Below are 26,626 nucleotides of genomic sequence, written 5' to 3' on the forward strand. Positions count from 1 at the left end.
AGTATATAGAAGACCCCCACGCTGACGGTTGCCAGCCACTGAGCAGATTTAGACAGCTCTAACTTGAATCTTAACCTAATAAAATGATCGAACAAAGACCTAAGTACTATAATGCGGTATACACGATTGAAGGCCAACGTTGCCAACCTATTACAAAAGATGATACTTCAAGAATAATAATAATTAACTAAACGAATTTTTGAATCACCTACCCGATCAATGGGGTCACCAAGAGTAGGCTGTTGGAGTTTGTCTATAGGCGGATAGAAATGCGACGGTGGATTAATGACCTCTACTAAGCCTGAGCGCAGATGTTCATCCAGTACGCCGCGTACTTCAGCTAATTCCGACTCGACCTGTCCGCAAACAATAAAAAAGCCGAGTGAAAATAAAGTTTAACTTAATTTGGGGACAACTTTATTCGAAGGGATATATTTCCTCATGTAATCCAATGCGCACTACGACATTTTGGCGGGTCATCCAAGTGGATCCAGACACGCCCAAGTACAAAGTCCAAATTGATGCCGCTTAAACATGTGTATTTGTATAAAATGTACGCCAATCGTTTGTTTTACTGTAATGTAGATGTCAGATTGTAAAAAGACTTTGTGCAAAGCTGTGCCCGTTACAAGAACATAGTTTAACCGCCAAACCTGGCCACAGAATATCCGGAATTGGTTCAGTGTCGTCTGATACATTTAAACGGGTTCCTCTTTCCGCGCATTCAGCTCTTCAAAACCGTTTTAGGCTGGAACGGAAAGCTAACGCCTATAAAGACTATTGTTGAAATACGTTTGCTAAGAAGCTGAACACACATGCGGGACAGCTCTTCCAGCATATGTATATTGCACTTCGGGTTTCCAGGAACCTCGCTAATAGTCGTTAAGGGCAAATAGTCGTAATTCGAGCATATCAATTTAGTTTTTAATAGAAGAAGGCGCTAGAATATGATTTGGCCTTACTTGTATCCAGTTTTTGTTCAGCCAGCGTAGCAGTCGCCTGCGACCTCTCTGTATCTGGTAAAAACCAACTTGGCCCAACCGCGCGTCTCACCAAAAACGGATGTCACAAACCTTCGAATCGGCTTTTTCCTTTTTAGTGCAGTTTTATAACTTGCGATTCGGACACAAAATGCTGTCATGACAAAGGATTTTTTGACGTTGCCCAGCAATTAATCATCGGCGCTAAAAGCAACGGTCCTTTCTCATTTTTCTGAATGCCGCCTTAGGCTAACTTGCGCATCCAAGCTGGATAACCTCGTTCGGTATCGCGTAAGGTTTCTAACGGTAGAAAAGGATTTGTCTCACCTAATATAATTCGGCTCTTTTCTACGCTAATTCCAAATTTTCAAATGGAAACTCAAGATGTTAGCCTTTTGGGATGATTGAGATCGTACCTTTGTAGAGTTGTTTATGTCAGCGAGCATAATTACGATGAGACTCATGCTGCGATCTTCCGGACTCATGTTGGCTATAAGATTTTCAACTGTCGACGTTAGATACGACTGGATCTCGCGTTTCACGGACGGTATACCTGGAATAATCACATTCTAATAGAATTTCTTCGCTTGATACGTGTCAGGTCCGTCTCAGTCACCTATGTTTCCCGGTAGACCGGGCTGTTTATATAAAATTTCATTATGTTAAGTTCCACATACCTGCGATCTATTCAGCCGTAAGTATCGTACGCATACTTAAACACACGACTTAATAACCACAATGTCAGTAACGCCCAGAAAATTAAATTTTGCCCCTACGCTCGTTGTCGATCAGGATGAGATACGTTGACAAAGGTGACACGTCAGTGTTGCAAAAATATCTTAAATACAAACACGTAATTGATCCCGTCAAACTAAATTTCACAGCGCGGCCTTACCGCACAAAGGACAACGTTGATGATATGGCCGCGTAAATTAAATCGGTGAGGTTCTAACCGAAGGATTTTAGCGGCCACTTTATATATGATCGTGTCTGCTACAAACACGCCCGTGCTTTTTTTAGCTACATGAACACCTTTAACTACTCGATTACTTAAACTGCTCGATTAACCGTGTTTGACAGCGGACGCCATAGGTTATCACATATTGCACATCAATCCTTTGTCAGGCCAAAGGTAACGATATATATATATATCAAAAAGTAACGGGAAAAAATTATTTCTAGAACAATCTTTTGGCCAAGAAGAAATCGTTAAAGGATAAATCTCAACACGGACAATCCTATGATTTGTGTGGAATACAAGGAGGTAATTCTTTCGAAAACACAGTGATTGATCAGTACGACTTTACCTAGATGGTTAAACTGAATTAGAAACTGGCAATATATGTGTTTTAGAAAGGGTCGAACAAAAAAAAGTTCCATTTGACGACAATAATTCGGTATTCGAAGCCATGGGGTACCTTCAGGCTTGTAGTCCATAGCTTACTCTAAGCGACTAACAAGTGTTCGGGTCTACAAAGCATGGCCTAAAAGGCGAACGCTTTAAAATATAAGGCTGAAATTAGCCAATGCATCTACAATGGATCCCTGTATACCTCTTTCATTAGCCCAAGTGTCTGTCCATGGCCCAACCGGCGACTAACTTAAGCTAGGTAGGTGGAAAAATTATTTTGCGACCACTCTAACACACATTCGATGATATCGCCTTTGCACAGAGCATTTTTGGTTGCCATTTATGGACGGACACCGAGGATGTTACTCAATTACATGGAGTAGGAGCGGAAATATATGAAAAATGTCTCGAGTAGTTTTAAATAGACGACAATCATTGGCTATGTTCAAGTTAACGAGAACGAGTCAATAAGATTATGGAAAGCAAAGTGAACAAACCGAAAACAAGACGAGCAGGATGGCCTCTTGAGGTGTTGGCCGCAATGCGCAAAGCAGGCTCAAGATGAGTTGTGTTTCTCAGGTAAGAAAGATAATCGAAGATCGAAGGCAGTGACAGAGAGCTGGAGCCGGCCGGTCCAACACTTGCGGCTTCAGCATGAAGCACGTCCCGCCACCGACGTTGCAGGAGGATCTCGGCATGACCCACACGTTGCTAGAAGCCAAAACAAATGAAAAAAGTTAGAATTATGTATAATAAGCGTCACTATATTACTTTAAAGCTATGGCAGGTGTCGCACTAGACAATCCCATTCCTTATGGCAGACCCCGGGTCTGCTCTCACCTGGAACACCGTTTTATCCGCCACCAAGGAGTAGCTAAGCCATAAGCGCCCTTTGTTAGTCCATATTTCTATACAGTTCTGTGTAGGCTGTTTTTGCTTACTTCAACCTTGATGGAAGGCTCTAAAAGATTGATGCTACATGCCGCAGCCTATAACTGGAATGTTGACGGCTTGTTGCCGCTCATCCATAATAGAGCGATAATTAAAAAAAAAAACAAACTCTTCGTTCGTTTGATTGTTGTTTTCAGCAAGCGCCTGCAATTCTCGCTCCTCAGTTAGAAGATGGTTAATCAGAAACCAGTTTTTTATTTTCTATTAAAAAAGCCTTAATTAGAATAAGACTAGACGCTTGATTAACATCAGCTAAGTGTGAACTCATCTCTACACCATATTGAAATCAATAAGATAAAAAAGCTATTTAGTAAAATCAGGAACGACACTGCGCCTTCAGAACAAAACAATTAATTACATTCAAAAGTATGTTTAAATTGCCGTGATAATTTTTCAGGCGTAATCAATTTGGTACCATCGCACTAGCCCTCTTGGAAAAAGGCGTTATTTAACAGTCTTGGTAGGCTTTGTTTGAGTTTCTAGAGATACGCTTACTAAGGCAGCGTAATGCTGGCAAGATGTCGGAAAAAACGTTATTTTAAAAAAACAGAGATTTAAATAAAAAATAAAGGCCATAGCAGAGCAGCGACGGTAGCTTCCACTTTGTTTTTATTGAACTTTCGCTGCATACTACAGATTCGTTAGTTTAAAATAGTACAAGGAAGCTTCCTGAATTTTGGCAAGCCTAGGCTATGCTCATTCGACAATCAGACCTTTTCATTGAGCCAGGGCTAAACGTTTCCTGAAGGCTGCCCGTCAGAAAAAGCCAATATAGTGAAACGTGAAATGAGAAAAAAAGGTTCCGTGACAACGTTTATTTTGCTTTTTTTTTTTGAAGTAGGTATAAAAAGGCACCTGTAAATACAAGTGATTACTTGTCACAGGATCATTATGTGGTAGTCTGGTTGAAGATAGGCGCGAGCGACGAGTAATCTGTAACGGGAACATGGCAAACTATCTCAGCAGGTATCGACTGAGAACCCGAATGAAAATTTGTCGCGATGAAGAAAATACGCTTTTGTCTCTTTGTCTATCATATCTAGGAGAGCTGCCGACTGTGGCTTCAGGCTGTGCTAGGATCGCTGAACTATACCCTATATGTTACGCGTTTTGATGTGTTTCTGTTCACCGCTCCATAGTGGGAACCGAGGCATTATGTCTAGTTGACGTTGCTGCACGTGCCGCCCTTACGAGTGTGGGACCAGAAAACATTATCAAGTGGTACAAAACTCATCTTGAACTATCTATACGAACTTCGCAAAGAAAATATGTCTTTCGTTAAGAACGCTCATCCTTTTAGTACACACTTGTTGGTTATGAAATCATCCAGTGACACAGACGGTACAGATAAGAATATATACTTCATAACTATTCGACGAAATTGAAAGATGTACGGGGCTAGTACGTGCTAGATTTTTACAGAACTTCGGTGTAATAATGTTTTGTTATTGCTGCATTGAGAACAATAATCTCTAGTCTGCTTTCGCAAAAAAGCTAATGATTTCGGTAATTAAATTCGTTATCTTTGTTGCTATATTTTTACTTATATATTTCAGCCTTAATTAATACGTGGTGTGCATGAATCATTGCTCGACTTAGTACGGCATAGGGGGCGACTTAGTGGATGCGTGTTCAGTTGAAGAGGCCTATCAGGCATCTGAATCTAGCCAACGTTAGAATACGCGGAACAAATAAAAAAAATTCCCTGGAAGCCTTTGAGGAAGACAGCTAGCAGTGGTAAAATGCCCATTGTTAGAGATGCTGCGTAATGACTAGTATGGTGAAAATAAAGGGGCTGGAAATCGACCGTTTATGAGTGCGTTTGTGTTTAGTGGTCCCTTACAAGCTCACAATAACCGCTTAATATAAAATTTCTCAAGCACAGTGAACCTCGTTAAACGTCAAACGGGTGCTATTTTACATGTTACTACTGTTTGCCGTGTTTTTAAAGATGTGGACCTTTTTCAAGCGTCTAAATTTTTTGCAACGCCGACAGGGTATATATAAGCACACGGATTTACCTTTGTTTATATAATTGGCCAACAAATATAATTAACCGAATAATTTTGATATTTTTAAAGGTTACTATAAAGGGATTCCGCTTGCGAAGGCATAATAAGCAGGCTGTAAATTTCTTGAATATGAGCGTCAATTCTAGGTTACGCGATGAGCTTTCGTCCTTGTCAAGTCCTAACAGCAATGCTTTCGTTTCTGCTTAGAGAGCAAGCTAGCACTATCGGTCAATTTATACAGCCTTTTCAAGTCAATAACATTCAAGCTAAATGTCTAAATATTGAAAAAACCCAAAAACAATTTACTCAGCAACAAATATAAAGCCACCGAACATAACTATGGAATACTAACTAAAACTTGTTATAAAAATTTATTGCGTCTACCAATGCGATACGTTTCTTTTTCAGAACTTTTTCCAACTTAGGCCCTCCAGCTAGTCCGTACCTGTCTGAAGATAACGTGAAATTATCGTCGTTACTATTCCATAAAACGCGGAGCTGAGTTAGAAACGGCCGACAACCATCCATAATAACACGCCAAGAAGAAATGCTTTAAAACTCTTAAAAGTAACGAAATAATAACGTCATAAAACAGCCCATCCGTGTCAAGGGTAATAACAGAACCTCAGGTGGGTGTTCGTACACTAGTTACCAGAAACTAACTACAACTTCTTACATAAATGCACTTTTTCAAAGTTATTTTTATTATAATAACGTAATAATTAACAAAAAGTCTAACATAAACATCGTTCCATAATTTGAACCGCATCAGCTTTCGAGTTGACAGTACAATCGCAAACACTTCTCATTACGTTAAACGTAACACGTACGTTATCATTTGTCGAGAGGACCATTCATTCGAAGCCATTGGAAAATAACGTTTTATATATTTTGAGGTGGTCGTTGATTACTTCGCCAGAAGCTTTGAGCAAACCTAAATGGTCCTATTTTATGACTATAACTACTACTGCTGCTGGAAAATTATAGCTTACATGAAATTATATGGAATTATTATAGTCATGTATCCCTTTAGAAAGATTTCTTACTCGTATTAGCTCTAAACGAGAAAAAACAGCTTTCCGCTGACATTATGGCCGAAACGGGAAGAGCTAAACGTTCACTTTAAACGTAATAATATCATATTTAGAGAACCATTGACTTTTCGGTGTATGCGTTCTGTCGATCCGATCTGCAGTCCTGATCGTGTCCCATGGCTACCATCACTGGCCGTTTGCAACTGTCGAGTCTCGCTTGTGTTAGAGCAGTGTTTCAGGCCTAATGCATTACGGATCCGGTCGCGGCTTCTCTCGTCCCGCTGTTGTACAGTGACTTTTCGCCAAACAACGATCTTTCCATTTTGATGGCTGTTTTGACGTCTGATCCACTACCGTCAACAATACAACATTCGCTAGTTCAGTACACTGACTACGCGGTCGCCTTTTCTAGCAGGCTTCATGCTAAGCTTAGAGATGACCAACTGGCATAAGATGATGGATGGTATCCTCTAAACTAGTGCTATTATGTCATGTGACTTTGTTGCCAAAAAATGCCGTACTTTACCAAGGAGCTACTGAGGAAATGTGCTCATTTACCGCTGGTCAGAAGGCGGCAGGCTAGATCAACGATAGCATGAGACGGAGATCCATATTATGCCCATGAAGCTTTTGTGTGTGTGCAATCTATTTCGAAAACCAATCGAACATAGACGAAGTAAATCGAACGATCTGTGTGGCCTCTTCCTAAGTAGTAATTTCCTTGCTGGAGCCTCCGTACACGCTTTACACAGGCGGCTCCGTTCCCTTGTGTTTCTATCGCAGCAAAAACAGCCATAACAACACACGGAGACCTCTTGCTTTAGTCAATGTCATACATAAATAATTACACAGTTGCTCTGTCACAAGTGAGTTATTTTTTTATATCGCTTGCTTAAATTTGGACAACTACAGGAAAATACTATACAGTTTATGTGAATAAAGCAACGTATTTTGTATTAATATGGAAACCACTATATAACATGACTATTACCAACACGAGGTCCGCTTTAAGCTGCATGAAACAGTGATACATGAACGTATCAGATTGGCAATTACAATGTATTTGTTTGTCGTTACGAGCCTCGGTGCTCACGTAGATCACGAAGCATCAGTTTAGCGTTCTCGCATATCCATTCTTTATTTTGTATTTCAACCATTTACGTTAACTTCTCGTTACGAATAGTTCGAGCTTTCGTTGTCACTGGGCAGCAAGGTGGCTTCTTTGATAAACGTCTGCTACGATCGAGATTTCTCAATCATCGACGCATTCTTATTGAACGCTTAAAACGTCATCGTAAAAAATTTACATTAACAAGGAAGCTGAAGTTTGACGTTAGATAAAAAAAAAAAATAATAATAAAGCATAGGCTTCATTAGAGCCAACAGAAACGCGCAGTATTAGCCGACACATTTAGACCATGATACTTCTGCTTTACCACTATGAGACACCGTATTTTTCGGTCGACAAATTAGAGCGGTACGCTGCAGTACTTCGAAAATATCTAATTGTTATTATTTTGTTACCAATCGTATTACACACTCGCTTTGAGTCGCTGACCCATGCTGGAGTACGTATTCTAGCTAACATTCGACGCGAGCTTTCTTCAGCAATTTTTTTCAAGAATTTTGCTAAACACAATTAAGCATCAGTTGTTAACAATGTCCTCTGCTCAAACATACCTATGCTCGTACACGACAGAATGGCTGTTTGTGTCGTTACCCGTATACTCTGTATCAGTATTCGATACGCTGGGATAGTTTGAAAAACAGTTATTGTTAAAGTTATTCTAGTCCGTGCACCGCGGTTCTCGATCTTATTATTGTTCTCAAAAAGAATAGAGTCATCTTCTTCTAGACTTAGCAGTCTGTTTATTATTATGACTCAGCCTTCGTTAGATTTTCAATAAGGAGAAAGTGTACTCGAAAATCAATTGGGTAAACAAATAACTACATAAAAAGTGTCTTCTTACACAGAGCCGCTACGAGAGATATGTATAAGACAGGTGGTGGTCGGAAAGTGCCAGTGGGTTTTTCGAGCTAAGGGATTCGAATCGCTGATATAATCGGAGTTTTTTTTTTCCATATTCAGTTCTAATTTTCTTCTCTTACTGATCGATCTGATTTAGCGGCCAGCCATCATAGTCGTCATCACCTGTAAGTCTTGTTTTTAAGGGTAGTACGGATTTTAAAATGCTTTCAGCCCGGCGCTGAAAGCCACTGAAGATCGAGTATATTACTTCCATCGCTTTGTGGTGCGCTACTAGAAACAGCGTGTCCGGTAAAGTTAATACATGTAGAGCGGAACGTGAACTCCGCCGCTATGCGATGCCGCCGATGGTGGCTGACAATACATGCTCCAGGTCTCGCACTGAGAGACCTCTCGGCTTTGTGTATGAGATTGTCGCGTACCATGATAACTCGGTGGATTTAATGCTCCAATGCTTGGAATGTTGTAATTTATAGCCAGATGCCCAGGCTGAATAAGTTTTCCGAAATTCTCAGCATGGTTGACCCTTAGAAAACCGTGCAAAAATAGCTTTGTGATAACGGGGTTACTTGCCATCTAGATGGAGCTGATTGTAAGCCAAGCGTTGCCGACAAAATAGAATCTTTCACTGGGTCCTGATATCCAGCTCTGAAACATAGTCTGGCATTCTGCATTTTCGTGCAAAGTGTAGCAGTGTGTCTGTTACAATGAACACCCTCGAAACGGATCTTGTTCTCAGAAGCAGCACATTCTGAAAACTGCAATTTTCATTTATTCAAGTGAAGTTTTTGAGGCCTTCCTTTGATGCCAGCGACCCACTTTTATTTATTCATCACAGATTCTATGTGGGTAGTCGCATTCGGAATTTACTTTCTCGTTCAAGATTATAATTTCTTGCGCGCACAAAAGTTTTTTCCGTATTTTTCAAAATGGCAAGTTGAAAGGCCTAGGTCGACACTTGAAAAACGACAAAGGAACAATCGCTCACTCAATAGAATACTTGTTTCGCTCGAATTCGCAGGTGGTGCCCCTCTTCGTTTGGAAGGAGAGAGATAGAAAGGGGGAGGGGGCAACGGCACCTTGTGTGAACCCTCGTCAGAAAAATGCGGCTGTGGAGGTATAGTCTATGATGCTAGAAAACTGACGCAAAGGCCTACGTTGTTCGCCTTCGAATCTATAAGTACGGTGACCAATGATTATCATACGCGATATCTGGCATATAGGTAACATCATGCAAAGCAAAGTTGAGAAATGGATCATTATCAGGGATTCATGATGATTAATGTGTGCTAAAATTAGATGCATTTTCTGAATTTCATGATTCCCCACACGTTTCAACTTTTACGATTTTTCTGTTTGTAATGTTAACACGTTTTTGTTTTTCCGTTTGTTGACATTGACTGATAATGCTTGTTAACTGCTACTTGAGACTCGCCCAACTTGATCACCTGTGGCCAATAATCAAATGTCAAAAATAAACTTGACGAGGGGCCAACTTCCTGCTTTGGCGCGGCAGATTTGAAGCCTCGTATTTTTCAAAGTCAAAAAAATGGTGACCCTTTTTTCCCGATTGTTTCAAAGTTGTTCATTCGAATATAGAAAAAACTATATATCCTAAAAAGCCATGAAGATGAACAAAGGCATGCATCCGTATTTTTCCCTTGAACAATTTAAGCCCAGTAATCAATTATTTGGGGAAAATAAACTAGAAGATATTAAATGATAATGAAACCTTTAGGTAAAGTTAGTTAGAAGGTTTCATTCAAAACATCGTATGCGAATCCGTAGTAATCGTATAACCAAAAGCACGTCCTTATAAACGCCTAAAATTGTCGAAAAACTGACACTCTTTCTCGTTGAAGCCAAGCTATTCGTATTTCGTGAAACATACTAAGTTTCATGGGCGACAGATGTCAATCAGTAATATATAGTGACAGACTCTGTGTAGTGATCGTTAAAAATAGGACGGTAGCTGCCTCACGAACGCTCCTATTAGTGTCATAGATGAAGTCGCAATATCTGAAAATTTCCATTGGCGGAGCTATATCGGTAGATCAATAGCGATCGTTCCCACTTGTACTGCACAGTTTGAATAGCCACCCGATTATCGCTTTCGTCAATCCGTCATTTCTGCAAAGCTGTTAGAGGCGTTCGACCGTGGACGACGCGCACTGTCAGCATATGTCGCCTACTTTGTGCGCATTTACAACTAAAAATAGTAGCTCGCAGTCATAACGATGAGTTAGAAATTTCAATTTTTGGGAAACGTCTTTGTTCTGATCCGATTCTAACAGCTGACAATTCTGAGCTGTCTTACGCTGAGGTTCGCCACACATGTACCTCCTTCACTGGTGTGAGTCATAGGATTTTCTTTGTATTTACAAAGGCGTATTCCCCATCTTAGCACGTATATAAACGCTGTTTCTTGTATTCGTGCCTTTCTTCGAATACATTGACCAGCTGTAGTCAACTTCAATTTCCAATTACCTTTGTAACTTGCCCAGAAAAAAAAAAACGGTACCGTATAGAGAATGCTTTGTGTATTGTTATTTCACACGATCTCCGGCCAAAGCATCGGGTCGAGCGAACCCAGTTTAACGATGATAGTCGTAAATCCCACTAAAACGCGGATACGAATTGTTATGAGCTACATTTGATTCGAACGTGCCCTGCGTAAGATAACCCCAACTGAAAATTGGATTATTTGAAAACTCACGTTAGAAAATGATTACTCTTGGGACTAAGTTGACCAAATAGAACTGGTTCTTGAAACAGATTTGTATGTACGAGAGACCAACTTAATACGGTAGTGTCGTTGTATCTTGGTCTAAACGTTAGGGTACTCTGTGGCTATGTTTGTCGTTAGCAAACGACGGCGGACAGAAGCGACGCACATTCATCAAAGAGGCGAACGGATCCACGTGATAGCAGTACGTCTGCCTGTAATAGAAGTATTAGTGTAAGAAGGGCAAATCTAATTTTTTTTTTTATAGAGTAAACCTCCATCCAATTAGAAACAACGAATTTTGGCTTCGTCTATGTTTTTGAAAAATCACCCGTCCCATTATCGATAAACGCCTACGCAAGATTATAATAATACTAATCTAGATAATAATACTAATCCCGAGACATCTAGAGAACCTAAATCGAAATTCTATGCTTTTATCCCAGTGATACCGATGATCCGAAAGCGAGGCACATTACCCAGGCAAAAAAACCCGATGATACAACCCTGTCAAAACAGGAATAAGCGTATCGATAAGCATCACAATGCCGAAATAAGATACTGTGGCCAACCGGAATCGCACTCACAGCTCCAGAGGGGTAACAATAACGAACATGATCAACTCTCTAGAAATCGAGGCCGTACTACCACTCCATATAATGGTGATGCGCGTAACCCAAGAACTCGAGAGGCTGATCGAAACTTGGAGATCAAAACTAAACGTATCTATAAAAATTCGAAAGTCGAGCAAGTTCGGAGATGCGAAACAGTCGATGTGGCCGCTAATCGAAATTCTTCTAACAGACAACAGCAGTCGAACCGAAAGAGTAAGCTGCTTCATCATCATTGTCATCAGAATGACGACACGAAAACGCGTGGGGTTGCGAAACGTGCTCCCCGCCCCCGTAAACACAAAGATCCCCAAACAAGAAATCAACGTGCTCGACATACTATGTGGGACTTGAACGAGTTCGCTCTGTGTCTTCCGCGCGTCATCGAGTTTTTCCTGTTGATACTTGGTATAGGCGGGTTACTATTTCACTAGCTTGTACGTGTCTAGCAGCACATCGTTGTAGCGCTATTGAAAAACCAGTAAATATGTCAGCAAACGCGGTATTTCTCAAACTCATTCTCCTGGTAATGTCGCAGTTATACACTAACTGTTGTTTCGTGTTGGAAAAGTACATTGCTGTACTGTATTAGATAGGCTCTCACGCAAAGCCAGGGCTTGGACCGGTTTCCTAGTAGTAAAAGAACAGCAGCTGCTCGTTTAATGAGCCAACACAAAATCTAGGTTTCTCTGTTGTAGTGAAGCGCCACCAGAGTCAGATATTGCACACGACGAGATCAGGCACCTTTCGAATAGCAGAAAGCCTATTTGACATATAATTATATACATCTTGAGCCTAATATGCGAAGCTCACGGAATTTGAACTTTAGTAATTTTCGAATTCGTTTGGCTAGAGTGTGGATTTTTTAATATATTAGAGGATATGTCCTATGTATTAGAGCATATTTTTACACACTTGCCCGAGCGTTTCGGAAGCTCCTGTACAGTCATACACCTATCGTTTGCTTTCCCATACTAATTTCGCTGTCTGGGACTTCTCCAAGTTAATTTACAATACGATATGCTTACCTATAAGTTTATTTTCTTTAGCACATGGAAACTTAGGAACCATGTGTGGAGAGTGAATGGACTGACACTGGATAGTACCTTGGTTGATTTAGAAAGTAGCTTACGTATCAGGTAATCAGGCCCTGTGCTTTCGATGACGGTTCATCGCTTAAGGAACTTGAAATAGGGGCCAGTTTCGCTCTTTGTTTTACTTTCGGCCGGTTTTTCATAAGAACAGATGTTTCTGATGTCCATTACAGCTACTCTCGCCACATTATATTCGACACTGCCACCAAATTAGGTTTCTCTCCACCTATATTTCGTCTGCTCCTCCTCTGGCCAGCAGTAGAGGTTAAGCCATCTTAACTTATAAAAAAAAAAACTTATTTATAATGATTGATGGGTTTTCGCTGATTAAAGTTCATCGGACATATCTATGATCTGAAGTCGTTTCATGAAAAACTTGTTTCTTATTCGGTTTTTGCAGTTTCACTATTTAGATTATATTCATGTAAGGTACGTGCTATGCTTCCGCTTGACGCCTCCTGCCTAATATCTTCAATAATGTTCGATGGATACACGTAACGCCGTAGTCTTTGACAATACCTTAACCACTAAGCGTTGGTTAAGATGTTTTTCCTTTTAAACTTTTTCCTCCTGTAATAAACTTAACCAGTTTTTCTCACTTACAAGTATCTAGAGCGCTGGATTATTTAGCAGCCAAAGTGCCCCTGCTAGCGACCCGTAGGTTCGACTATTGGCCGGTAACGGCCTGATACATATATATGGGCTAGAAAGTAACGGTGTCGGAAGTCACTTTCGTATTACACTATGGTTTTTCGATATCTTGCAATAACATAAAAAACACCTGCTCAGACAAGTATTCATCGGTTACATCATGTATTACCTTCTGCAAGCAACACCTAGAGCTATTTGACCACCACTTCCTTCATATTTATTCAGTTTCCACAAAAGCAATGTTTGTACCTACTCTGTGAAGATTATTCAATCAAAAGTTGACAAGGACAGGATCCCGCGTGTTACGAACACTGAAAGTGAGTATAGCGCTCGAAATAAGCCAGTCGTGTTTAGAGTTTTTAATGCCATTGCCTCTTACCGACGCAATGAGTATTTCAATAACAATTTTAGCTGACCAGCGATCAGGTTAGTGGAGCAAACTCCATCTAAGATTCATTAAAAACATATGTCAGCGGTAATAATTATACTGTGGTAACGATGAGTAGCAAAACAGACTCACGTACGATTACGACCTTACAGATAGAATAACAGCGGACGAATACAGTTGGTCGGTTCTGGTTAGAGGGCAGAGGTAAGAGCAACCCCCATTCGTTGCTCTTATCGAATATCTCCATCAGATTACTGGGCGGGTAAAGAACGGCTCGTCTTATGTTTACTAGCAGTGTCCCGTCAGAGTTTAGCCACATGCGGGTAATCGTGGATATCGAGATCGAGTCTGCTCGACCCGTACAACGAGGCCAGTGATGCATTTGCATAAGCGTGCAGAGATGAGAGTTTTGATATTAGTGTATGGTATGGATCACAAAAGCTGGCTGATCACATGGCTGGTAGCAAAGCACGTCACGATATGTGACCACATCTCATTTTCGAAACTAGCTTTGCTCAGTTAAGCGAGCCGCTCCATACCCAACTATTAATATAATCTATTTATATTCGTATACACCGTCACTGTTTCAGGCCAGCGGTTAGCGTATAGTTTATACTCTAATTGCCATTCTCGGTCAAGTGAACTTTTGCCTTACTCCCCAGAAGACATGTATTGAATGCGTCGTGTCACTGTGGCCAGCGTTGAATATAGGATATCTCCCGGAAGAACAGCAGCGCCACTTTGATGATTTTACGTTTCTCAAAAGCTTATCTGTCAGTAAGGTCTTTCGTGCAGAAAGAGACGGTTTCTAGTTTAGTGTAAATTCATAGTTTTCAATGATATTGCTTTCGTTAAACTTGATAAGAGTTTTTTGCCGTATTGTTGCCCGTCGTGTAGGCGGAAGCCAGTAATGAACGGAATCAATATGAATCGTCCATTTGGAATAAATAGCACCGCAAGCCGAGAAACGCCAAGCATTCGAGCCAAAAATCTAGAGCATTTTTAATTCAATTCAAGGCGTGTTTTGTTAAATACGTATGTTTAAAGACGTGCAATATTGAAGTTAAAGAACGATAAGTTAAAATAAACTTTGAACCTAGGGTCACATTGCAGCAAAATTCGGAACGGAATTACCAACCGACAGACCCAATTAGGTCAACCGACTTACTTCCTTATCAAGCTTATAGGGACTTAGATAGAAACTGCATCCACTGGCCATGCTTGAACCATCTGCAATTATCCACGATGTTAGGTTTTTCCTCGCCTCGACTAGTTAAAGGGATCAAAAATCCACTTAAAAAGATATTGCTGTTTTTTCGCCTCTGCTTTGTTGTTTCTGTTATAGTCTGAGCCGTACGGTGCAAGCCGTAAGCTGTAAAGGGATTAAGGCTCAAATCGGATTTGGATCACTAAAGAGATATCAAAGTAAGATTGGAAAGGCTGAACGGAAATTTCAAAACTAATTGACCCTAAGCATACCTTTTATCAGATCCTAGCTCGTGTGTCTAGATATAAGCTATCCTGTGTTTATTTCACGTCTTTTTTATCAATTCGTCCAGCATTTGGTTAACTAATTCTGTTATTTTCACAGTTCTCCCCATTCACGTTTGTCTATTTTACCAAAACCATTACCCATATCGATTACACAAATTCGCATTTGTACGACCCAAATCATCACAACGTTTAAATGCATTTTTGTAACCCCTTTCAACATTTACCCCTTTTAGGCCAACTCAGTGTTTTCTCTCTAACAAACAGCTATCCGTCACGCATAGTAGCGTATTTTACCTATTAAGAAAAAACGATTAAGATCTCAGTGTTTATAACTTACGTCATTAATTAGCCATATACAATTTTCTATTTTATAATAATGAGAGTGTATTTTGCTTTGGGCCACTTGCAAAACATTCGAACTCGCAGAAAACTTTCAGGCACCTCTAGAAGCTCGAATTCATAATTGCTTGATATCAAATGCGTGTTTAGGTTTAGCAGGACTATGATGTAACCCAGACACGCAATGTAGTACTTCTTTCAAGTAAAAAATTGCAAGGAATATACGATAAACAGCCAGGACCGGTAGCCAGTACTACTAGATTGAACGCTCCAGGTTGAAAAACCCGAATAGCGATTCCTTGATACGTGATAAAAATTCTAAAGGTACTTAAAAACGCAGAACTTCCCGAGACCTCCGCGGAAAAAGGCTCACTTTATGCCTCACCTGAAATGGAAGTCGAAGTTGCAATACTAAAACAAATACTGACAACGCACAACTTCGAACAGAGGAAACTCTGGTAAGTTCAGTAGGTTCTAATGCAGCGGTTAAAAGACCCTCGCTAAAGCCCGACAACGCTAACGTCGTAAATATTTAGAAGTGAGGTTCGGTGTCCGTAGAGTAGATTTACACCTTACAGAAACGTTGAGTAGGTTTATTACGAGAGTACTTGACGTATTCGATAGTTTGCTAGTGGTTAATAAAAAGGCGCGTCAAAAGACCAGCCAAATTGTCGAGAGGGTCGATCCTGAAGTGGTTCAAGCAGAAAACAACATTACATTCGCTTTAAGTACATATAAGTCAGAAATTCCGGCCCGCTGAGCCCTGACCTTCCACTAAAAACTATAGCTTAATTGAGCTGGTTGAACCTCAGGGATGGAATCAACTATATCGCAGTAATTGGAGATCGTACGCCAATATCGTCTACCCAAGAGAACTGCAGAAATCAAACGTGTACTTCTTAGCTAAAAAAGCACAAAGGTTGACCTTGAGGCATAGCCATTTCAAATGGACTTGCCGTTAAGGCTCTATAAATTATCGTATTGCATTAGGTGTACCAGGAGCAAAGTCGATATGATGCGACACGACGGGCTTCAATCAAAATCAAGAAAACAAATGCCGGCTTTTTTGCCGAAATCTTCTAATTTTTCCAAATGTCCCTCATAGTGAAAATGCTTATCAAGATTCTGTTGGCGTGCTGTACATGTAATATTAGCAGACTGCTTTTATCAGCAAATTTTTTTTACATTAGGATCAATCTAATTGAGCAAAGATACCTGACTAGTCCGGTATCTACCAATTGACCGCTCGGAAATTGACTACTCGGAGTAATTCTTAGATACAGAATTTACTCTGACGACACTCTATATCAGAGTACAAGCAAATAGAAACTTAACATCTCAAAGTGTTTCTAAAGTAAATCTAGCAATGTCGCAGAAATACGTTTATTAAGATAAACAAAACGAACATTTCACGGTTATACGAAAAGAGCCATTAATAAGCTACTTAGTAAATGAGAAACGCATACACTACACATGTACTCTAATATATACTGCTACACAGATCCAAAACGATTTCGGTTATCAGTTTGTCAAGGAAATCTTGTAGTTAAGGCACGAACGAGTTCAGGGTCACTAGAAGATAGGCCTACCATTACGTAGGTGAGCCAGAGCGGCTGTAACGAGGCTTTCGCATGGTGTTACATTCGAATACCGTGACGAAAGTGGCGCTTACTGCCCACCTCCTTACAAATCACTCTAATAAATGCTCATTCACTTGATGAATTATCTTCATTCTGGTTTGCTTCGATACACTTTTTCATGTACCACTGCCTTCAACAACTTCAACGAAGAATCACGATCGTTCTAAACTACCGAAACAGTATGGATCTGCTGTTATCGATCGAAGGGAAAAAAACACACCGTTTTAAAAGTCATCAGCGGCCATTGGTACTTCACTGGAGGCAAAATTTGCTGCGGACCAAGTAGTAGTAAGTGTCTGCAACCTGCAAACACAGTGTGCATCTACAATACAATCCTGTTTAACTGTTTATAGTCCATTTATTGTTATCTGCCTTTGTATTGCTATCTGGACGCCATTATCGGGATATCCTTAAGCCAATCTTTCGCTACGTAGCAGTATGTATTTGGTTTTGCTCTGCCGGTAGTAATGGGAACCTGCTGACGCTATTTGACGGGTCGAAAATACGTTTTTAGGCTAAATCGCAATACGCTATAGTACGAACCGTGATAGACCTGGTCGAGGTCTTTGTCGGATCGATAGAGATTGGCCGTTTTCTTTAATACACAAATTATTCAATCAACTAAACTAAAAAATAGGCCTAATCGTCAGGTCATCTAAAGCCGTGACGAGTGATCATACGTTCGAGCATATTCGTTACAGAATAATTCATTTTAAACCTTGTTTCTAGTTTCGTCCATGTACCGTAAATAAATAGGTCAACTAATTTAGCGATTACTTAATCACAATAATAACACTGTAGTATATTTAATAATGATGACCAAATTATAGAATCTTCACAACGCTATGGCATCAGACTCATTTGAATCACTTTTCTATAATCGGAAACAAATGAACCGCAGCCTCACCCCAGTGACTGCTGTGTCTGGTTCATGTGTCCATAGGCCCATGCCTTAACTCACGAGCTTATCAGGTAATTAGTACCCAGGTCGGTGATAGGCTTTGCAAATTACTACTATAAAACGCCTAGGCTAAGGCTTGTTCAATATGTTCCTTCATTATTATTATTATTAATATATATTATGATTATTAAAAAATAATGCAAACACCAAACGTAATAGTATTATCTCTAAATATCCGACCTGGCTGTAAATTTATAGAACTTGAACTGTGGGAGTTGAATGCGAATTTAAATATGTCAGATGGTCTACTTTTGAACTATATATTTATATGGAGCCGGTAGCTGGCCCATATTTACATGCCGATCTCTGGCTGCTCCAAGGAACTTGGGTAAAAAAAAAACTAAACATTTGCAAATCATAGATCACTTAGAAGTGGTACAGGTAGAAGCCTCGTAAGTGTGGGCATACTTTTTTTTTGACTTTTAACTTTATCAACGTGTGCAGAAGGAGGATGATGATGTATAGTCCGAGTTCGTAAACACATAGAATGTTTTACATGTAAATGCGGCTACGCGTCGAATGTTCCACTGTGGACTGAAAGTACCTTGCCTATTACAAAGTTTCTATCAGATCTTTTTTTAGCCTTTTTTATGGTCGTCGGCCTACTGTCTGCCTGATGAGATGTCTATCAGAAGTCTAAGCATACCTTAGGCTTGGCTAAAACGATTTTTAGCTATACTATATATATATATATATATATATATATAGTGAATGGAACGCGTACAATGCATGTTTTCATGGCTTTTGGTGTTATCACTATTGTTATTATGTGACCATAAATTTGGACCTCGACGACTGTTTAATCTGATTATATCTTACGCAGTAAAATGAGCGGTCTATAAGCTTCGAATAGCTGCAAATGGGCATTATCTCGTTATGTCAATGCTTGTTTATCGGCACCAAATAGCTATGAACAGACACATACTCAGTTTGAAGCTCTATACAAAGGTCTACTATTGTAAATCGAGTCAATTTTATCTCTGATAAAATACAAATAATCAAGAACCTAAGCCAAATTTAATCAAACGTGTCAATGTTTATGAAGTGCCTATCAGCAAAGTATAACCACCAGGCCTAACCATTTGCACAAACGAGGTCAATATGAGCTGGTTATTTTTTGCCACAATGTGGTCCTTTTCTCGTTCTCTCCCGCTAGTTCTCTCACGTCGCGTGGCGGCGTTGAGTGTCACTCGGCCTTGTCCTAATAAAGTTGTCAAAACTTGGAAATCGCTACAAGAGCAGTGAATATCCAGCAGACGACTAAAATACGATGACTAATTAGTCACAACGCCTTTCTGACCGTTTCTAACGAATGTAGTGATATTTTATCACCGACAGCGTTTGTCGTTCCCAGCTGATACGGGCAAACGATTTAATGGGTTAAATTTTTTGTTATTATTTGTAAACGTATAGACATATGCAGACACTTTTAGCAAGTATACATACAGAAATAAAATTATTCTTATATTTTTCCGCTCTTAAGCCAACCTGTCTCTCCTCTGTGGCATTTTCATTGCCGCCGTAAACATCGAAGTATTTGCTTGTTCCAATTATCTTTGGCCAGTCCGCCAAAATTGGCTTAGTGATGCTGCTGGCAGAAGCTTTTCAGAGTTTCATTTCATTCATTCAGGTAGGCCTTGCAGGATTTTTACCCAGATTTTTGGCCTAGCTGCATGGTATCCGTATGTTGTAGGAACCGTTTGAAACTTAGATCAGCATGTTCATAGTTACCTCGGCAACGCGCTTAAAAAAGCTTATTGGGCAGGATATAAGAAGGTTTAACATACCCACGTAACAATACGCTCACTGGCAAAAAATCACTATGGCAACAAGATCGTAACATAAATGCTACACGTTATTTATCAGTGTCTATACTTGGCGATCAGATGTTGGTACTAAGTAAATTATTTGCGATAGCCAATTGTATGGCTTATCATCATCGTATGTTTCTATGCAAACGATCTGTTCCCTTTTCCAGCAAACGGGGTTGCGCTTTCCGTAAAGTATGCGAATCTAAACGATAGTAAGTTAAATAACTTAAGTAGCTAACTACAGCAGGTGGACAAAGCAACGGTGCGAGCTGATCAAGTACGTGGCGCTGATCTTGTCTCTATGTCCGGGCCGTTAGCCCTTGTAGCGGTTGGCGTTCGTTTTGCATGTTCTATAGTAAATCATTCAACTTGTATTTGGCAAGCGACGACCAGTTTTTGCTTTACTCCATTCCGTTGCGCTCCTTAAGTATTGAAAAGAGCACGGCGAGATGGGACGATTCCGTCGTCGCCTGCTCTCACATCAATGCCAGCATTCACAATAGAACGTAACTCTAATACTGTCGCATATCAATGTTTAAACTTCGACATGAACGTTTGGATAGTGTTGCTATTTCTTGTTTTTGTTCGACAATTTGATACAAATAATGAGGCTCGATAAGAACCGAACAATCAAGAAAAACAGGGCAGTTTGTCCTGCAGTTGTGTCTGTTTGCTACTGTTTGTCGTACTGTTGTAATGACAACGACGACGACGACGACGACCCTTCCTGCCGCGAAAACTTTGTTGAATATAGTATTTGTGAATTCTGTTTCTTTTGTTAATTTGCGGTTATTTCTTTTTTCTTTTTTTATTTTTTTTTTTTCCTACTTCTGCTTCTATCCAGCTGGTAGACAAAACAGGGACGGATAAAGGTGGCGTGACAGCAGCCAGCCATTCGCACTCATCGTATCGGTGCGTCACGTTTTACTTCACCCTTGGAGCGCCTTTTTTTTCTCTTAAAAGAAACTTGTCGCCTGTCGTCAGATATTACTAGAGAATTAGCGCTTATTTTTGTTTTGCATCGATCCGTAAAATCTCGTCTGCATTTAGCTCGCTCAGACTGAGTGAAGCTGTCAAACTTGCTTCAGTTCTAAATATATGTTTATTATTGGTCTGACGCGTCTACGCTGGTTACAGGAAGTTAAAGGTAAAGTAGAATGAATTGTGCCAAAATATAGAGTTTTTAATTTTAGATTTTTTAAGGTTAATATAGGTGTTTTAAGGAGAATATTTGCTTGTTTCACACTTGACGCCACGTCTATTATTGTAATTATAATACGTGTAATTGATGGATTCGTAGTTCTTATGTAAAAAAGTAAATAAGCATGCCTTCCTTTAAGCGTAATTCGTACCGTTTTGCGTATAGGCTAACGTCGTAAGAACTACCTATCATGCATATGAAGAACCGTGTCTAGCGTTTCGATCATGCAAAAAAAAGTTTTGCCTGCTAAACATTAAAACGGGATAAAAAAATTACCTGCAATGAATCGACCCGTCCCTGGAGATCGACGCGCGTACTTTCAACTGGCGGGTTAGGAATTGTTATAGCACCATAGAGCACACATATCAAGGCCACAGCGCTCAATGCATAGCCAAAAAGTACGAAAAAAATCCGTCGCCGTAGCATCTTCTGACGATTTTTTTTTGCCTGATATATAAGTCGAAAGCTCGTGTCCTCGTCTTTGCCCTAACCCACTCCTGAGAGTTTCTAAGATCAAATGTCAACTCGTCGTATGGTAAATTAGGCTCTTATAAAAAGTGTCAGTAAGATTTGACTATTTTTAACAAGTGGAAATGATCCTTGGTACGAGTCAAATCATTGCCACTCTGTAGACAGAAAGATCACAACCTCATCCACCATCCACTACGGGGATAACTGTATTGTCCATAGTGCAGTGGTTTCTGCAGCATTCTAACTTGTTTGTCGAAATCTCCTAGACACTTTGCAAAACTAGAACCACTAACACCGTACATGGAAATATCATACCGGCTTTTGATGTAACGATACCTCTCTCTCTGTATCGGGCTTTCTATTTCGACTTTTCCCGTTGCTGTCAAATTGTACCGGATCTCAGTTAAGCTTTTCGGCGCGCTTCACTGCTAAACATCAAAACACACATTGACAGCGGAATTCGCTGTTCCATTAGGGCCTCTTCAGAGTTGACTTGAATCACACTGTCGTTATACGTATGAGAGTCAATGACTCTTACAGCTGGATCAAGTACGCTGCAACAAAAAACGAACAGAGGACCAGTTTCGGTGCCCAGCGCAAGGAACCGCCCTGCCTGTAACACTGTTTCTACTAAAACAAGAGTGCGGCGACCGAACGAACAAACAACAACCTGCACTGCTCGTGTGAAGACTCCTGCTGCCGCTGGCGCCGCCGCCGCCGCTGCTGCGGCACTCAATACGGCCGCCAGATGGAACCAGCATCACCACTAGTGGCACTGCTGCTGTTACTATCGCCGTACGCAACGCCGAAGGCAGAGATGAATGTGACGCTCGGCAAACGTTAACGTCGACGTTGGCGTTCGCAGCTGTGCCAGTAGCGGTCGTAGCAGTCCCTGCGTGTGCGGCGGCGGCGGCGGCGGCGGCGGCTGCTGTTGTTGTTGTGACGGGGAGGGAAACCAGCAGCGCCACTGCGCCATCACGACCGCAACCAGCGGCGTTACCTGAACGACTGTGTTCACCTTTGCCGCTGCTGCCGCGCGCTTTCGATGTCTCCAGCAGTCGTTGCTGGCTAGCCACCACTATCGTCAGCCCAGCTCTGCCCAACCCAGGCTAGTGCTCTGAGTCCGTACGCTCACCCCTCGGTCCGTCCCAAAACCATTGTTGTATGGCACGATTGGAGCTGAACAATCAGTCAGTTGTCAACCAGTCTACCAACTACCGTGGACCTAACGAGCGCTTCCGATTGCGGCCACTACTCATCGACAACGTGCCTCGCCTCGCCTCGCCGCTGCGGCCGTCATCTGAGCTTGGAGGCTCTGCTCCGCGAGAAAGAGGGTCACCGCCGGTGGCAGCAATGTCGACAACCAGGCCCCTGCAACGCTTACGACAGCGGTAACAGGCCAGAACGAAAGCAGGCGGCGTTAGATTGGACGACGAACAAGAAACACGAAACAGACAGCATTGTCAGATCGCATTGTTCGGCTGGCTTCACTTGCTCTCGACCAGCAACAGCAGCAGCTGGGCAGAAGGATAATCAGACTCCATAGTCGGCGGTGGTCTGCCGTGTGGAGAGCGTGGGCAAGGGAATGACGCATGCCACTTTTTCATGGGCACTGGGTGAAGGGTAGACGTGGAGAAAGGGTAGAATCGAATGGGACCAGAATGGCTAAAAACTGCAAGAGAGATCGAGCGTAGCGTGAGGAAGCCAGGGAGCCTCGTTTCGCACACGAGACAATACGCGGTCAATGCGCAAAGCATCGAAAGGAAAACGTTAAGGAAGAATGGCGATGACGCAGGTTTGCGTCGAAGAAGAACACGCTCTTTACCCTTTCCTTCTTTTCACCTCTTCTGCAGCAATCTTCTGAAAGCACAGCGCCGCAATTCCACATCAGCTACTCAAGATGTTACCTAACAATGGAAGACAGGGTATGAGTTCGATGCCAACGATTATCGTCTCGTGATGCTTCGCTGCCTCGAAGCGATTTTCGGTCAACTGTTTCTTCCTGGTTATTTATTATACTTTGTGTATGTTTTTCGAATTGTTCACCTTCGTTACTTACATCGGGACTACTTTTCACTGGCCGTAAAACCGTACTATGAAGAACAGAAGTTCGGCAATAACCTTGCTCGTTGGTTTCGCTCATCGACCGAAACGTGCCAGGCTGAAAGTCGCCCTTTAGCCATTATCTGATCGATCTTACCTCTCGTTGCTGTGCGCTTCGGCCACTTCCGTCGTGTTTTGCTTATTTGCTCACAATTTATGCAGACTTAGTATTGTAATATTTTATGGGCGAAACTTAATGCAAACTCACTTGCCGACGCTCTGCTCGCTCGAAATATAGGTGAATGTTGCCTTATATAGGTGCATATATATATCTTGATGGTTGGTTGGTAAAAAAACGTACGTCCAGCTCAATAGAGGTGAGATTTGGCTTGTATGTTGTAAATAATCAGTGTTCTGATTACCTTGAGCTGGATCGAATGATGCTAACACGAGCATTGCTTTACTTGAGACCCTGGCGGTTAGTTTAGCTACTTTTTTATTTTATATTTATAATCTTAGTGTGACCTTGTGCACAAGTTAAAAATCCAGCATGTACTATATTACTGAATTTTACAAGGTGAGTAAAGGGCGTTAACTCTGACATATACATTAGGTTAAGTTCTGGCAAAATGTTAATAGGCAGTCACACTCACAGATCGACACAAAACGTAACGCTCAACTTTATGCGTTTCCTTTGCTAAGTTGATCGATTTTAAGTTGACGATTGCTAGTGTCAGTTACTAAATCCACAATCGAATGCAGAAAACGCTCGTTTACTCGATGAAGTATAATGTATATACTATATATAATTATATTATAACCAGAGAAGTTATTATAGAACTTCTCTGCTTTCTCTCTATATAACTATTATTATCCACTAACACTCGTGGTCTTCAATTGACACAAATGGATCAATCAAATGATACCTTCTGTTCGCGTGGGCCTGCAATGTATGATAGATGTTAACGACTTAGTAAGCTGCTATAAAGTAGAACGAAAAGTTGAATTCCGGATTTTGTTACTCCAGAGTGAAGTATATGTGATTAGTAGAAGAAGCAAATTTTCCGGCTATCTATGAAATAAGTTCGAATTTTGAGCGCTTTTTTTTTAAAATTGAGGACCCGCTAAAAGCGATAGATTATATATGACAAGGATCCGATTCAAGTAAATAGAAGCGGTTAATTACTTATCCGATTTTATCTGGATAAGTTAACATATTCTCCTGGAATAAGGTAAGTTCTTTGAATTTCATTGCCTTCACGCATTTTTTCAAATGGCTACCCTCCATATAGAACAAAACATATCTGCCTTCAGTTTGGAAAGTGGACCACTTGACACGTTTACACGTATAATAGGTAGCATCGCGTGGATGGTGGTGTGCAATCCATTCCTTTCCTAATAACAAGAGCCCCATGAATTGTTTGTTTTTTTATAGTTCTTTAGACCATGCAAATCCGAAACAGATGCTGAGTAATCCTTCGGGTAGAATAAAGTTTAAATCCCATGTTTTACAAACTGAACTGGGCATTTATTATAAGAATATGCGATACAAAATTGCTACTTCACTTGCAATCCAACTTTACCCCCTAAATAGACAAGGTGCTTTATCCTTTCTATAGGAGTACTTTTTTGATTTCGCATGCCCTGGTGACTACAAATTCGATGAGCACATGCAAAATCGTTGTCATGAACTTCGAAAAAGGTGTCCTCTACGAGGCTTAGAACCTACAAGGCACGAGAAAACCTGTTCTTACAGATGGCTAGGTTACCTATAATACGCATAATCGAACATGGGATCCCGCCCGAGAACCCGTCTCCGTTTTAGGTTGCGTATTCTTGAAAAGTTCGAACTTAATTAGAACATTCAAAAGTAAAATACGACATCAAAAGGTGTTAGTCTACACTTGGAGAAAGACACCATAGCTACCAACAAATACCACCAAGGCTACAAAAAGTGACGTTTCTTGATGCTCATAAACTTTAAGCCAGCTATTCTGTATTACACAGACATGGATTAGGTAGGTACCGGAGAAAACCTGTGTATCCTTCAAACAAAGATTTTTTTTATCTAAGTTTTGCTGCTATTGTGTGGCAGCATAAGCCACTGCAGTCTAAAGCACTACTAGCCATAGACACGGGGACGGGCCATTGCTTCATCTGTGTTTTGTGACCGATCGGTTGCGCCTCTGCTCTTTGACTTGACTGGCAAAAACTGTGACAAACTTATTAAATTTTCACAGGTCGTTTATCCTATTTTTTTTTCTAGAGGTGGCCTAAATTCATCTGCTGTTGATTAGCTTTCGATTAACATTATCCGCTCAACTAAGCAAAATGGATTTATGCTTAATGTAGTTATTTGTTTCTCAATTTTTCTTTCAGGGTACCTACTTAGTTACCAAGAGACCTACCTTTTTTACGAGATAACCAGTCTGTCCACTCGAAAGAGATCATTGGTATCGAGAAAACGAATGACTTGTTTCCGTCATGTTTTTTTTTCTCTATTGTTTTTAATACACACCTAATGGAGGTGATTAGAATTATCTTGTTTTTACAACGGATTGGGACATAGAACCAAGGACAGCCGTTGGCCGCTTTCAGTGCCCTTGGCTTGCACTTGTTATCAACAAGATGTCAACATAATCGTCTGCGGTGTTTAAGGTTATTTATTGAAATCACTGTGAGTTTACACAACTCGTCTCTCTTTAGAAAATAATCTTCATAAATGCTATCGTTCCTTAGTAACGGAGGCACTTATGTAACGATAGTTCTGGAACTTCTACCTTACCGACAATCCATCTCAACGCTGTTGGAAGTTAAGCAGGCCTTTACCTAGAACATTCCGACCAGTAAACGCTCTATGAGCTTAGGAAGATGTATATATA

General features: G+C 40.8%; 1 protein-coding gene and 2 long non-coding RNA genes across 8 annotated transcripts in view; 1 reads left to right on the forward strand and 2 right to left on the reverse strand.

Annotated features, from left to right (window-relative positions):
• The window catches only part of LOC111252667 (alpha-1,3-mannosyl-glycoprotein 4-beta-N-acetylglucosaminyltransferase B-like), a 29,368-nt gene extending 5,346 nt beyond the window's left edge, over positions 1–24,022 (reverse strand). The window contains exons 1-4 of one of the 3 annotated variants that reach the window (XM_022810921.2): positions 21,507–24,022; positions 2,829–3,042; positions 1,397–1,533; positions 213–356 (exon numbers count right to left, since the gene is read on the reverse strand). In XM_022810921.2, the coding sequence (XP_022666656.1) occupies positions 213–356; positions 1,397–1,533; positions 2,829–3,042; positions 21,507–21,656 (645 nt within the window). In that variant the 5' untranslated portion in view covers positions 21,657–24,022. Of the gene's footprint in view, positions 1–212; positions 357–1,396; positions 1,534–2,828; positions 3,043–13,920; positions 14,120–17,477; positions 17,598–21,506 lie in introns of those variants that run through there. The other 2 variants (XM_086993912.1, XM_086993911.1) reach the window with 2 other exon arrangements.
• On the reverse strand, positions 5,964–12,655 carry LOC147755049 (uncharacterized). 4 transcript variants are annotated; one of them, XR_015330771.1, is made up of 4 exons: positions 11,992–12,655; positions 11,032–11,255; positions 7,320–7,608; positions 5,964–7,102 (listed from the first exon to the last, which is right to left on the reverse strand). It is a non-coding gene; the product is annotated as an uncharacterized LOC147755049 (long non-coding RNA). The 4 variants fall into 4 exon arrangements; XR_015330772.1 differs by having other exon boundaries at positions 5,964–11,003; positions 11,114–11,255; XR_015330773.1 differs by lacking the exon at positions 7,320–7,608.
• Positions 14,224–17,518, forward strand: LOC147755050 (uncharacterized). The gene is made up of 3 exons (XR_015330774.1): positions 14,224–14,557; positions 15,130–15,209; positions 17,408–17,518. It is a non-coding gene; the product is annotated as an uncharacterized LOC147755050 (long non-coding RNA).
• Positions 24,023–26,626: the final 2,604 nt, after the last annotated feature.

This window comes from Varroa destructor, unplaced genomic scaffold, assembly GCF_002443255.2.
Source record: "Varroa destructor unplaced genomic scaffold, Vdes_3.0 BEIS01000006.1, whole genome shotgun sequence".
Taxonomy (NCBI): Eukaryota; Metazoa; Arthropoda; class Arachnida; order Mesostigmata; family Varroidae; genus Varroa; species Varroa destructor.